The 14050-nt window shown below is 46.7% G+C and overlaps 2 protein-coding genes across 9 annotated transcripts in view; one reads left to right on the top strand and one right to left on the bottom strand.

Annotated features, from left to right (window-relative positions):
- Positions 1 to 25: 25 nt before the first annotated feature.
- The window catches only part of EIF2AK1 (eukaryotic translation initiation factor 2 alpha kinase 1), a 40738-nt gene continuing 26713 nt past the window's right edge, over positions 26 to 14050 (bottom strand). For 3 of the 6 annotated variants that reach the window (XM_033194903.1, XM_033194904.1, XM_033194908.1), the window contains exons 12-15: positions 5452 to 5566; positions 5152 to 5234; positions 2895 to 3164; positions 26 to 691 (exon numbers count right to left, since the gene is read on the bottom strand). In XM_033194903.1, coding sequence (XP_033050794.1) covers positions 560 to 691; positions 2895 to 3164; positions 5152 to 5234; positions 5452 to 5566 — 600 coding nt within the window. In that variant the 3' untranslated portion in view covers positions 26 to 559. The remainder of the gene's footprint in view (positions 692 to 2894; positions 3165 to 5151; positions 5235 to 5451; positions 5567 to 14050) is intronic. The other 3 variants (XM_033194905.1, XM_033194906.1, XM_033194907.1) reach the window with 2 other exon arrangements.
- Positions 8265 to 13391, top strand: ANKRD61 (ankyrin repeat domain 61). 3 transcript variants are annotated; one of them, XM_033194914.1, is made up of 3 exons: positions 8265 to 8694; positions 9620 to 9717; positions 12287 to 13385. In XM_033194914.1, exons 1-3 carry the CDS (start codon positions 8560 to 8562, stop codon positions 13287 to 13289), a joined length of 1236 nt encoding a protein of 411 aa, XP_033050805.1. In that variant the 5' UTR covers positions 8265 to 8559; the 3' UTR covers positions 13290 to 13385. The 3 variants fall into 3 exon arrangements, with proteins under 3 accessions (XP_033050805.1, XP_033050804.1, XP_033050803.1); XM_033194913.1 differs by having other exon boundaries at positions 8266 to 8775; positions 9623 to 9717; XM_033194912.1 differs by having other exon boundaries at positions 8267 to 8775; positions 12287 to 13391.

The following is a 14050-nucleotide window of genomic DNA, read 5'->3' as shown; positions in this document are numbered from 1 at the left end:
AAAACATTGCAAGTTGCACACTATACACTGTTAAGAAGTTGAGCTTTTATCTTAGAGGCAGCAGAAGGTTTGGAGCCAAGGAATGAAATGATCAGGTGTCTTTCAGGTAATGAACTTCGGCTGCAGTGCGAAAGGGGTAGGAAGACTGGCAGCTGTCAAAACTGGAACAGTCCAGTGAGTATGTGTAGGCCTGGGCTTGGGCAGTGACAGGGGCACACGTCAATTTCTGTGGTAGAACCTTCTAGAGAAAGACCAAACAGAGGGTCAACAGAGTTGAAAGGAGAAAATAATTGAGGATGAGGTCCAAGTTTTTTGTTTCAGAGACTGGGCATATGGTAATATTTAGGTAGGAAATTCAGGAAAAGGAGCTTGCGAGGTAGGAAAGGAAGGAGCACCAGCTTGGGGCACTCTGACATCTTGATTAAGTCTTCTAAAGGCTTACTAAATACAACTAAGAATTATACCAACTACACCCTAATGAAGATTAAAAATTTACATTCCAGTTAACTACCTTAAAAGTTAAGTCCACTTACATCCTACAGATACAGCCTGAGGAAGGCTAGACAGATATGCCCCCATCCTTTCCGTCATCCCTCACCCCTTTGTCTTGAGAAAGGAGGTTTAGCTGCTTCTTTAGTTCTGCAATTTCTTTTTCTTGCTCTATTATCTTCATCTGTAGAGTGAGGTTAACCTGTAAAGAGAAAATATTTTAAACTCCATTAAAATAACTTACTTTTTTTTTTTTTTTTGAGACAGAGTCTTGCTCTGTCGCCCAGGCTGGAGTGCAGTGGCGTGATCTCGGTTCACTGCAAGCTCCGCCTCCTAGGTTCACGCCATACTTCTGCCTCAGCCTCCAGAGAAGTTGGGACTACAGGCGCCTGCCACCACGCCTGGCTAATTTTTTGTATTTTTAGTAGAGACAAGGTTTCACTATGTTAGACAGGATGGTCTCGATCTCCAGACCTAGTGATCTGCCCGCCTCAGCCTCCCAAAGTGCTGGAATTAGAGGCGTGAGCCACCACGCCTGGACTGTTTTTCCCCCCGGCCCTGTTTTTTGTTTGTTTTGAGACAATCTTGCTGTTGCCCAGGCCGGAGTACAGTGGCATGATCTCGGCTCACTGCAACCTGTGCCTCCCCAGTTCAAGCTATTCTCGTGCCTCAGCCACCCAAGTAGCTGGGATTACAGGCGCTCTCGTACACGCGAAGCTAGTTTCTGTATTTTTAGTAGAGATGGGGTTTCGCCATGTTGGCCAGACTGGTCTTGAACTCCTTACCTCGAGTACCCACCCGCCTCAACCCCCCAAAGTGCTGGGATTACAGGCATGAGCCACCACACCCAGCCAAGGTTTCATTTTATACAAAAAACTTTTGCAAGATAGTAGAAATCCTTACCATAAATACTAAATAACTATGGTCTCTAATAGCTGTCTTAACTGAGCATTAGAAAATCCCCTTCATGTGTGAAGATAAATGTTTATACTTGGTTTTAAGAACCACATCTGTGGCTGGGCGTGGAGGCTCACAACTGGCTAATTTTTGTATTTTTAGTAGAGACGGGGGTTTCACCATGTTGGTCAGGCTGGTCTTGAACTCCTGACCTCATGATCCGCCTGCATTGGCCTCCCAAAGTGATGGGATTACAGGCGTAAGCCACCGCACCTGGTGCTTATAACTCTTAGACAGGTGGTAGGGAGTCAACCTGCTTACGTGGACAGTGAATACAAGCATGCTACTGGCATTCAACCTAGTGCTTGATACAGTCAGGGAACTCTGAGAATGGGTTTAAATACTTTGTTTGCACAAATATGAGTCTAAGCTCGACTATTCACTGAAACAGGATTCACTATTTATTTTGAGACGGAGTCTCGCTCTGTCGCCCAGGCTGGAGTGCAGTGGTGTGATCTCGGCTCACTGCAACCTTCACCTCCCAGGTTCAAGTGATTCTCCTGCCTCAGCCTCCTGAGGAGGTGGGATTACAGGTGTGCACCACCATGGCCGGCTAATTTTTGTACTTTTAGTAGACAAGGGCTTTCACCACGTTGGCCAGGCTGGTCTCGAACTCCTGACATCAGGCAATCTTCCCACCTTGGCCTCCCAAAATCCCATGCCTGGGATTACAGCATGAGCTCCCCGCCCGGCCAGGATTCACAATTTAAACAAATTCTATTTTAAGCTTCATATTTTCCTCAGCATTAAAAAAAAAACATGTACAGAGACCATGTCCAGGGCAGCAGCTGCAGCCAGACCCCCACACCAGGCCACCCCGGCCTCTCCTGGGTGGTCCGCAGTGGCTGTGTACTGCGCAGGGACAGCAGCAGCCCCCCGGGGCACACTCTTCAGCACGACCCAGGGAGATGCCAGGATCTTCTACAACCCGAAATTCCGACAGAGTGCTAAACTCATCAGTGACCAAAACACCCTCAAGGGACCCGCCCACCACTTCAGGGCTCACCAGCCCTGCCAGTGATGAGCCCCCAACTGACACCCAGACAGCCCAGAACAGCAGGCAGGTGGTGAAGAGTCAGACTTTGACATGGACATTTAAAGGCCCAGCCATCAGAAGGGGCAAACCCGATGGGCCCCTCTGGCCTTTCTGGGGAAGAGTCACACCCACCAAGCCTCAGGAGGCTTTCCTACCCGGCCTTAGCTGTAGGGTTGGCCCCCAGCCCTCCACTCCTCTTTGTGAACACCAGCAGATACCTCCTGTGCCTGCTGGGGCCAGAGCTGCTACCCTAAGGGGAGTGAGTGCTGCGAGCACGCCCTGCAGGTGAGTGGCAGGAAGTGGATGAGAACAAATAGGCCCCGCCTCCAGAACCATCATCTGGCTCTTCCAGCCCCAGCCTCCAGGGGCACCACCCACCCCTTCCTTCCCCAAGAGAGGAAATAAAAACCACCTTCACTCCAGGACCAAGAAAAACAAAAGCACATACATTTGCAGAAGTTTGGAAAAGTTCGCTCTGCAGCAGCTGAATAGCAGATGGTCTCTGCGATGAGTTCCTTCTCGTTAAGTGCTGGATATACTTGGCTTGCACTGGACACCTTTTACTGAGGGATTCCGGCAACTGACCAGTTCTTAAACCTGTTAGAACTTCTGCTCGCTCCATTTCTGTTCCAAATGGCTGAAAGAGCTCTAGCAGGATCACACCCAAGCTGTACATATCTGACTGGAAAAAGAAAAAAAGGGGGAACTCAGTAGTGAAATACAGAGTGAGAAGAACGTTTCCATTTCCATGTTCCACCCTCCAAACAGGAGAGGGTTTCTAAGAATGAGGATATACAGTCACCCACAAGGAAGGGAACAGAGCAAGATGGCTCATCAGAGACAGGGACTTTCACGACCCCAAAAAGGGGCATCCGTGGGCACACAGAATGGATGGTCAGGTGGAGGGCAGGGATAATCCCCACCCACAGCAGTCACGACCATACAACTGTCTTCAGCACCCCATAACAATCCAGGCCTGACCCAGGGAGAGGGACGTGAGCTCACGCCTGCTAGTGTCAGCTGCGGGGAAGCCACAGTGGGTCGCGGGTTCTCCTCCGGTCTCACCTCTGCCTCCACTCATACTTACGAAGTGTCCTTGGTGACATTTAACAAACTGCATAAAATCTGTGATACTACTCCTAAAAACAGATTTTTTTAGAAAGGTCTTCACTAGACAAGATTTTAGGGGCAGCCATCATTTTTTTCTGACAGCTCTTTCCCAATCACTGAAAAGCTCAAGGAGCCATCAAAAGGAAGAAAATTTTACTAGGCTGTTGTTTTGAAAAATGGATTTTAGCATTTCTTCAAGGAACAATGGGGATTCAAACTTTACAGCATGTTCATTCTATTTCAAGGAGAGTCAAGGGGCAGGCTTCCCCATGGGGTTTATTCACCGAAGCCTGAAAAAAAAAGACAATCAGAAGAAAGGCTGAACACAGCCTTCCAAGAAGTCTAGCGTCCTGAGGTGAGCCGTGATGTTTTAAAGGGAAAGCTCATTTCAAAATAGATTTAGGCCAGGCGCGGTGGTTCATGCCTGTAATCCCAGCACTTCGGAGGCCAAGGGAGGAGAATCACTGGAGGCCAGGAGTTTGAGATCAACCTGGACAAAGCAAGACCCCATCTCTACAAATATAGAGATATATAGTTTTTAATTAGCTGGGTGTGGTGGCACAACTCTTGAAGTCACAGCTACACAGGAGGCTGAGGTGAGAGGATCACTTGAGCCCCGGAGTTGGAGGCTGCCATGAGCTATGATGACACCACTGCAATCCAACCTGGGCAACAGAGTAAGACCCTGTCTTGGCTGGGTGCGGTGGCTCAAGCCTGTAATCCCAGCACTTTGGGAGGCCGAGACGGGCGGATCACGAGGTCAGGAGATCGAGACCATGCTGGCTAACACGGTGAAACCCCGTCTCTACTAAAAAATACAAAAAACTAGCCGGGCGAGGTGGCGGGCGCCTGTAGTCCCAGCTACTCGGGAGGCTGAGGCAGGAGAATGGCGTGAACCCGGGAGGCGGAGCTTGCAGTGAGCTGAGATCCGGCCACTGCACTCCAGCCCCGGCGACAGAGTGAGACTCCGTCTCAAAAAAAAAAGACCCTGTCTCAACAACAACAAATGAACAAACAAAAACAATGTGTGACACCTGTGGATTTTGAAATGGTAAAGTAGGCAACACAGATTCTACTGGAAAGTGAGGCTTCTTCTTAGGGCAGTTTGAGCCAGTTAGTAATCTACAGTACTCGGTTATCTCCAAAAACATCTCTATGACAGAGCTTCTGCATTTCATTGTACTGTTTGTTTGTTTTTTTTCTTTTTTTGAGACAGAGTTTTGATCTTGTCGTCCAGGCTGGAGTGCAATGGTGCGATCTTGGCTCACTGCAACCTCTGCCTCCTGGATTCAAACGATTCTCATGCCTCAGCTTTCAGAGTAGCTGGGACTACAGGCATCTGCCATGGCACCCAGCTAATTTTTGTATTTTTAGTAGAGATGGGGTTTCACCATGTTGACCAGGCTGGTCTTGAACTCCTGACCTCTGGTGATCCACCCACCTCGGCCTCCCAAAGTGCTGGGATTATAGGCACGAGCCACTGCGCCCGGCCCTGTACTGTTTGTTATTTAAGACTGCCAAATAAGTTGAATGAGAGGACAGAAAGCAACAAATACTACCTTGGCATCATACTCAGATCCTTCCAACTGTTCAGGTGAAGCGTAGAGACAAGTACCCACTCTGGACGTATGTGCTGGTGTTTCTATCATTTCAAAAGTCACATATTAAACGCTGCAGTGTTAGCATTGTCAACATTAAATAACATTTACTATGAACAAGCAGTGTAGCTCCTAAGGGAACGACGGTTGCTTTTAATCTTTATCTTTGCTATTAAATCTTTATGATTCTCTTTAAATACTAACATGTGCAACCATGTCTTTTGCTTATGCAAAGAAAACAAAACAAAACCAAAAACTTACTCTTCCCGTTTCTATTGGTCCAGTCTGTGTTCTTCTGTAGGATGTCTGTGCAGGCCAGACCAAAGTCTCCTATTTTTACTTGCTGATCAGGGCCATGAAGAAAAATATTTCTTGGCTATCAACAAACAAAACAAGTCAACTCCTTGGCTTTCTTAAAACAAATAGTAAAAACTTGTAAATGTTTTTAAGTGTTTGGAACTCAGAAGCAAGCAGCCCCTCAAAAGTTAAATATTTGAGGAATAGTTTCCAAATTTGCCTGCACATCACTATCATCCAGGAGTTTAAAAAATCTCAACATCCAGCTGGGTGCAGTGGCTCATGCCTGTAATCCCAGCGCTTTGGGAGGCTGAGGCAGGCAGATCACCTGAGGTCAGGAGTTCGAGGCAAGCATGGCCAACATGGTGAAACACCATCTCTAAAACATACAAAATTAGTCAGGCATGGTGGCGCGTGCCTGTAATCACAGCTACTGGGGAGGCTGAAGCAGAAGAATGGCTTGAACCCAGGAGGCAGAGGCTGCAGTGAGCCAAGGTTGTGCCATTGCACTCCAGCCTGGGCGACAAGAGCAAAACCCCATCTCAAAAAAAAAACCTCGGCCAGGCACGGTGGCTCACGCCTGTAAACCCAGCACTTTGGGAGGCCGAGGCAGGTAGATCACCTGAGGTCAAGAGTTCAAAACCAGCCTGGCTAATATGGTGAAACCCCACCTCTACTAAAAATATAAAAATTAGCTGGCCATGGTGGTGCTCGCCTGTAGTCCCAGCTACTCAGGAGGCTGAGGGAGGAGAATCACTTGAACCCAGGAGGCAGAGGTTGCAGTGAGCCGAGATTGCACCACTGCACCCCAGCCTGGGTGACAGAGTAAGACTCCGCCTCAAGAAAAAAAAAACAAACAAACTCAACATTCAACCCATTCCCCAAGCCAACTGCATCAGAACTCCTGGGGGTTGACACAAGCATCAGTATTACTAAAAGTCCCAAGGCTATTCTAAATTTGGAGAATATTAATGTAGAGCATGCTTTGTACACAAGTGCCTCCCAATCCTTACTGCACATCATTACCCAAGAAGCTCTTAGAAATGACTGTCCTCGGCCGGGCACGGTGGCTCACGCCTGTAATCTCAGCACCTCAGGAGGCCAAGACGAGTGAATCGCCTGAGGTCAGGAGTTCAAGACCAGCCTGGCCAACATGGTGAAACCCCGTCTCTACTAAAAGTACAAAAATTAGCCAGGTGTGGTGGTGCATGCCTGTAATCCCAGATACTTGGGAGACGGAGGCAAAATTGCTTGAACCTGGGAGGCAGAGGTTGCAGCAAGCCGAGATCACACCACTGCACTCCAGCCTGGGCGACAGAGTGAGACTCTGTCTCAAAGACAGAAAGAAAAAAAAGGTAAGGGAAAGGGAAAGGGAAGGAAAGGAAAACTGTCTTGTCACATCCAGAGATGTGATTTTCTATGTGTGAGAAAATATTTTAAATGGCTTTTTCAAGGCATGATAAATCTAAGCACTGGCAGCTAGCCTGCATCCGCCTGGATCATCTACCTAGAAGATCACAATAAGCGAACAGGATGTAAAGGAGAAGTCAGCCCATAAAAGGGAAGACAGTTTCGTTATTGGAAAATCCAAACTTAAGTGGGGAAGGGACCAGGGTATAAACTTCTAAGGGGATAATGCAACTCAGGCGACTTCTGGGAAGATCCGTAACCTTGTAGTCCTTGACCAATGAGGAACCGAGGTAGGGACTTGCACGCCAGGAGATAAATTACCTGTTGTAACTGCCCTGGGTGTACCTGCCTACCAGACACACGACCTTACAAGACTGCTATTAAAAGTCTGACTTTCACTGTTCTTTGTGCCTCCAAGTTCATTCTTTGGGTTTGGATGGGTGAGCATGCTTCTTACACTATGAAAAAACTTTGATTTCTTTTTTAAAGACAGAGTCTCGCTGTGTTGCCAGGCTGGAGTGCAGTGGTGCCATCTTGGCTCACTGTAACCTCCGCCTCTCAGGTTCAAGCAATTATCCTGCCTCAACCTCCTGAGTAGCTGGGACTACAGGCGCATGCCACCATACCCAGCTAATTTTTGTATTTTTAGTAGAGACGGGGTTTCACCATGTTGGCCAGCATGGTCTCAATCTCTTGACCTCGTGTTCTGCCTGCCCTGGCCTCCCAAAGTGCTGGGATTACAGGCATAAGCCACCACGCCCAGGCAACTTGAATATTTCTTAAAAGCTCCCAGATAACTCATATGTATTAGCCAGGGTTAGGAACTAATAAATCACACTAAATGGCTTTATTTAAGCAATGAGTGCAGACCCAAAACATCTCTCAAACTATTCCTAGGCCAGAGAAAAATGGAACCTGTAATGGGGAGAGGGAAGATTCTATCATAATAAAAACTAAAAAATGGGTTAAAACTTTTCTTACTTTAGGCCGGGCGTGGTGGCTCAAGCCTGTAATCCCAGCACTTTGGGAGGCCGAGACGGGCGGATCACGAGGTCAGGAGATGGAGACTATCCTGGCTGACACGGTGAAACCTCGTCTCTACTAAAAAAATACAAAAACTAGCCGGGCGAGGTGGCGGGCGCCTGTAGTCCCAGCTACTTGGGAGGCTGAGGCAGGAGAATGGCGTAAAGCCGGGAGGCGGAGCTTGCAGTGAGCTGAGATCTGGCCACTGCACTCCAGCCCGGGCGACAGAGCGAGACTCCGCCTCAAAAAAAAAAAAAAAAAAAAAAAAACTTTTCTTACTTTAAAAGTAATAATTTTAACTTTGTATTTTAATGTATAAATTCCTCTTTTTTAGCTTTGATCATTGTTTCAGCTACACTTGAACTGGAGACAAATCAGAAATAAAGGTGTAAGATAATAGCTTGGATATGTCTTTATGATAGAGTAGAAAACCCTTAAAACTGCTGACATTTGACATTATATGATCAAGGAACAAAGTCTGGATGCTTGGTTCCAAACTTTGATGGACTGCCTTCACAGATACAATTCTTGACAAATTCTAGAACAGTTCTAGAACTGAACTGAAAGAATCATCATAAAGAGACTGAAACTGACCAATTCCATAACAACATTTTCCCTTGAAATCTTAACGTTTTTCTCATGGGGAATATACCCAGGAAAGGAAGCAGAGACCTGGTGGTTGACAGTGCCATGTCCCTGGAAGATGGCCCATCCGCAGCACTTCACTCGAAACTCTATGAAGCCATCATGAGAGAAGACTGCACTACGATCGAGGTACTCCTGAGAAATCACCCTGTCAACCAGCCCATCACCATTCTGCCCAACTCCACCAGCAGCAGATTACTTCTGAGCCAGGTACCCTCTTTTCTGCTCAGTCACTTCTGGAAAAAAGTCAGGCTGCTTAGAAAGGAGCATCATCGGCCAGGCGCGGTGGCTCAAGCCTGTAATCCCAGCACTTTGGGAGGCCGAGACGGGCGGATCACGAGGTCAGGAGATCAAGACCATCCTGGCTAACACGGTGAAACCCCGTCTCTACTAAAAATACAAAAAACTAGCCGGGCGAGTTGGCGGGCGCCTGTAGTCCCAGCTACTCGGGAGGCTGAGTCAGGAGAATGGCGTAAACCCGGGAGGCGGAGCTTGCAGTGAGCTGAGATCCGGCCACTGCACTCCAGCGTGGGCAACAGAGTGAGACTCCGTCTCAAAAAAAAAAAAAAAAAAGTTGGCACAAACAGCTCTACTAATCATAGACAGAACATATGCTGCGTTATATTTGAAAACCCTTAAGATTCAGGTTTTACTGCTGATAATACGACTTTGGCAATGACACAGCGCCTACTTGTCCATCACCCTGTGGGTTAATTTAAGGACTAAGTGACTTCATAGCAAGTACCATTAATATCACACCACAGGCTCTTCTGAAGAATCAACTTTCAAAACTTTCCAAAGCTTTCGAGTGTTATTTCTGTTGCCTCAGTAAATGTACGTTTCTGTAAAACACAGATTTTATAGTAGGGAATCCACTGAGTTTTGATCATTTAAAACAGGTAGTAGAAAAGGAAACTTTCAATGCACATACCAGAAAAAGAGTGAGCCAATGAGACAGTAAATAAATGTATTGCCTTTGAAATGGCAAGCTAACACAAACAGTATTTTTAACTACACAGGGCCACTTGTAATGTGTTTTGTTTTCCCTCCAAAGCAGACAGAGTCCATCATCCCCATCCATCTGGCTGCCAAGTACCACAAGGCCCAGAGTCTGCTCTGCCTATTACAGCATGGCGCTGACCCAGAAGTCAGGTAAGTTAACTCCACCCAAAATCGTATCTTTTTTTCTTCTGTTTTTTTTTTTTTTGAGGCAGGGGTCTCGCTCTGTCGCCCAGGCTGGAGTGCAGTGGCACAATCTCGCCTCACTGCAACCTCTACTTCCTGAGTTCAAGAGCTTCTCCCACCTCAGCCTCCCGAGTAGCTGGGACTACAGGCGTGCACCACCATGCACAGCTAACTTTTGTATTTTTAGTAGAGACAGGGTTTCACCATGTTGGCCAGGCTGGTCTTGAACTCCTGGCCTCAAGTGATCCACCTGCCTCAGCCTCCCAAAGTGCTGGGATTACAGCCTTCAGCCACAGCACCCAGCCTCACTGGCAATCATTTCTAAGTGAGGATATACCTGATGTAGATTTTTTTCAGTTCATACATTTTTTTTCCACTTAGGTTTGGACTTGTTCGTTCTTCAAGGTGATAGACTACACATTATCATGTTATGAATGAACCAATGTCTTTACTGAGTAGATGAGATAATCTGAAACACTGAGAAAAATTCAACATCACAAACATTTTGCCAAATTAATGCACATTCTGAGGATTAAGTGTTCAATGGTGGTGTTGTGAGGAATGCAGTAAAGTCCTTGCCATGGCCCTCAATAAGTTTAACCACCAAAGTTAGGTGTGAAAAATAAAATATAGGTAGACAATAGATTTTCTTTTTTGTTTGTTTTTTGAGATGGAGTCTCACTCTCTCGCCCAGGCTGGAGTGCAGTGGTGCAATCTCGGCTCACTGCAAGCTCCGCCTCCCAGGTTCATGCCATTCTCCTGCCTCAGCCTCCCAAGTAGCTGGGACTACAGGTGCCCGCCACCATGCCTGGTTAATTTCTTGTATTTTTAGTAGAGACGGGGGTTTCACTATGTTAGCCAGGATGGTCTCGACCTCCTGACCTCGTGATCCACCCGCCTCAGCCTCAAAAAGTGCTGGGATTATAGGCGTGAGCCACCGTGCCCGGCTGATAACGGATTTTCTTGTTTATTACTCTCCACTAGAAGGTAAGTTGCATGAAAGACAAGTTCACCTTGTGCACCACTGTATCTCCACCACCTCAACCAAATCAATGCCTGACACTTAGCAAGTGCCCAGTAATACTATCTGAGTGAATGAAAGAATTAAGTAGTAATTGATGACGGTGACTCACGCCTGTAATCCCAGCACTTTGGGACCCCGAGGTGGGTGGATCATGAGGTCAGGAGTTTGAGATCAGCCTGACCAACATGGTGAAACCCCATCTCTACTAAAAATACAAAAATTAGCCAGGCGTGGTGGCAGGCGCCTGTAATCCCAGCTACCAGGGAGGCTGAGGCAAGAGAATCACTTGAACCCACGAGGCAGCAATTGCAGTGAGTCGAAATCACGCCACCGCACTCCAGCCTGGGCGACAGAGCGAGACTCCATCCCAATAATAATAATAATAGAACTTCTTGCCCCAAATCCTTACCATGCTCCAGAAGAACCCACCCGACCTGTCTTGCTCCCAGACTCTCCCTGAGCACCTCACCCCAGCTCTGCAAGTCCTCTCGAAGTCCCTTCCACATCTCGACCATCACAGACTCGCCCCGTTCTCCTCAGGGGACCCTTTCCTACCCTGCATACCGCATGCGCTATGTGAGGCTTCTGCACCCCTCTAGAACTCTGCCGGCTTCCAATATTTACTGAGGCGTTTCACTGTTTCACGTCTATCTTCCCTACTAGACTGTAAGCCCTACAAAGGTAGGGGCCACCTGCTGTTTCACCATATCCATAGCCTAGGGCCTCACGCTAAACAAATATATGTGAACTAAAATCATTTTCTAATTTCAGCAGAGCAGTTAGATTTACATAATAAACCTTCCCTTTTCTCTGCCAAAACAAAGGAATTTTTGAAAGTGCTTCTGCGATGAGGGCCAAGTTGTAAAATGCTCATTCCACCTGGCTTGGAGCAGGGAATGAACTTCGGAATGACCACAGGTCTTCAGATTCAACCCCTGTCACTTCTTCTGCTCCCTACACACTCACGCATAAAAATGTCAGGTAGGAGAGCAGAGACAGAGCCACTAAGAAAGGAGTCAAAAGGAGTTTGGGCCTTCACGGCTCACTTCTATGGTGATAACAGATCACACTCGAGTCCACACAAGTTCAGGGAAAGCCAGTAACCCAGCCCAGCACTATGTGAGGTGCCAGGCTGCAGAAATCACTAAGATACAGCCTTGAAGGGACACAGCCCTAGTGGGGGCAGCACGGGTAAAAATAGGCCGCTCCAAGAAGCTGGGCCTCCTTCACGACATTGTAAAAAAGTGAAAAGAATTTTTCAAAAAAAAAAAAAAAATTTATATATACAAAAAATGAAGCTAGGCCCCATCGTGTAGGGATGCGTCCCACCACATCCCCCGAAAAACCCTGGGATAGCGAGAAACTACCCAGCAATACAGATTGTGAAACACATCCTTAAGGTAACTAAAGGGTCTGACTTCAAATAAATATTGGCTTCTTAAGCATTAACTGTTCACGTAGAGCCATTCCCACTGTGAATTCAGTGTAACGTGTAATCAGTACCCATTCTAGGGACACGACAGGCCTCACCACACTCAACTTAATGCTACTGCACTGGCCAGTCACTTCCACCACGTGGGCAAAACCAGGCAACAGAATGCACAGGATCCTAACAGACATTCAGAATAACGCCATCACGTGTCTCCGCATCTTGTGTGCACACGGGGCTCAAGTTAACGCTCAAGGGGAAAGCAACAAACGTTCACCACTCCACCTGGCCATAGCATATGATTGCTATCCAGTTCTCTCCATTTTGGCCCAAAATGGTGCCGATGTCAATGCTATTAATGAAGCCAGCATGACGCCCCTTCACATGGCCGCAAACATGCTGAATAAGGAGATGATGGAAACGCTCATTGCCTGTGGAGCAAACGTCAACTGTGTTGTCTCTTCCACGGGAAACACGGCCCTGAAGCTTGCAGTGTGCACCGCATCAAGCAAAGCAGGCCGACTGCTCGGGGCGGGGGTCAGCTGCATCCATCTGCTGCTCACTCACGGAGCCAAAGTCAATGCCCAGGACTACAAAGGCCAAACAGCCATCCACGAGGCATGCTTTGGAGGCAGAGAGGCAATCATCAATCTCCTGCTTGACTTTGAAGCAAATGTTAACATTTTAACAAGAAACGGGGAATCTCCAATTTATATGTACCTTCAGCGCAGTTTCAATGTAAGAGATACGGCACTTCTGGCCAGGCTACTTGATCACACTTATCCTCTGAGAATGACCAATAACCAAGGAATTCTCCCTGCAGGAATCATGCTACCAGAATTCCGCCTCTTAAGGGACACCCTAACAAAGCAATCGCGAAAACCTTTATCCCTACAGGGTATCTGCAAAAGAAACATCAGGAATATTTACGGGGAGAAATACAAACAGCACTTGAAGCAACTTCTCCCGGTGGCAATATGGAATTCTGTCTACTGCTGTTACGACCTGGCAAACCTCCTGAAACAAGACCTCCGAGCTTCACAGCAGCAGGGACTTTCAGCCACTCCAACTGCATTTTCTGGCTAGACATGTCCCAGAAAATGCTTAACCTATCACCTTTGACATCCCAAATGTACAAACTACTGGTTCTTGAACACTTTCCAAAAAATAAAATGATGTGCCTAGTAACATTTTTGTTCCTAGGTTTGTTTTTTCGTGCCCTTTCCATGATTTAACTTCGGGCTGAAAAGTAAGCAAATTAATGTCAGTCTCTTCAACCAAAGACACAAATGTATTTTCTCTCTTTCTTGATAGTCTTTTGCAGATAAAAAACAAATAGTCATTACAGACTTTTTTAAAACAGCAAAAAAAAAAATAAAATAAAAAAAAATAAAACTTCCCATTTTGTTAAACTTTAAGATGAATAATTATAGAGTTTACCTCTAAGTCTGCAACAATAAATGAGTATTTCTGTCAGCACTAAGTACATTTAGCACCACTGATTTTATCAGTACTCAGAGCACACTTACTACCTGAAAAAAAGTATTCATACTCCACAGAGGATTTTCAAATGCCCAAAAATTACTACTTTAAAAAAGTCAACTTACAACCAAGTGCAGTGGCTCACACCTGTAATACCAGCACTTTGGGAGGTCGAGATGGAAGAATCACTTGAGCCCAGGAGTTCAAGATCAACCTGGGCAATACAGCAAAACTCCATCTCTACAAAAAAATTGGCCAGGCACGGTGGCTCATGCCTGTAATCCCAGCACTTTGGGAGGCCGAGGCGGGCGAATCACGAGGTCAGGAGATCAAGACCATCCTGGCTAACACAGTGAAAACCCGTC

Source organism: Trachypithecus francoisi, unplaced genomic scaffold (assembly GCF_009764315.1).
Source record: "Trachypithecus francoisi isolate TF-2019V2 unplaced genomic scaffold, Tfra_2.0 Lachesis_group4, whole genome shotgun sequence".
Lineage (NCBI taxonomy): Eukaryota > Metazoa > Chordata > Mammalia > Primates > Cercopithecidae > Trachypithecus > Trachypithecus francoisi.
Note: the sequence above shows the minus strand (reverse complement) of the source record. Positions and strands in the feature narration are given on the sequence as shown.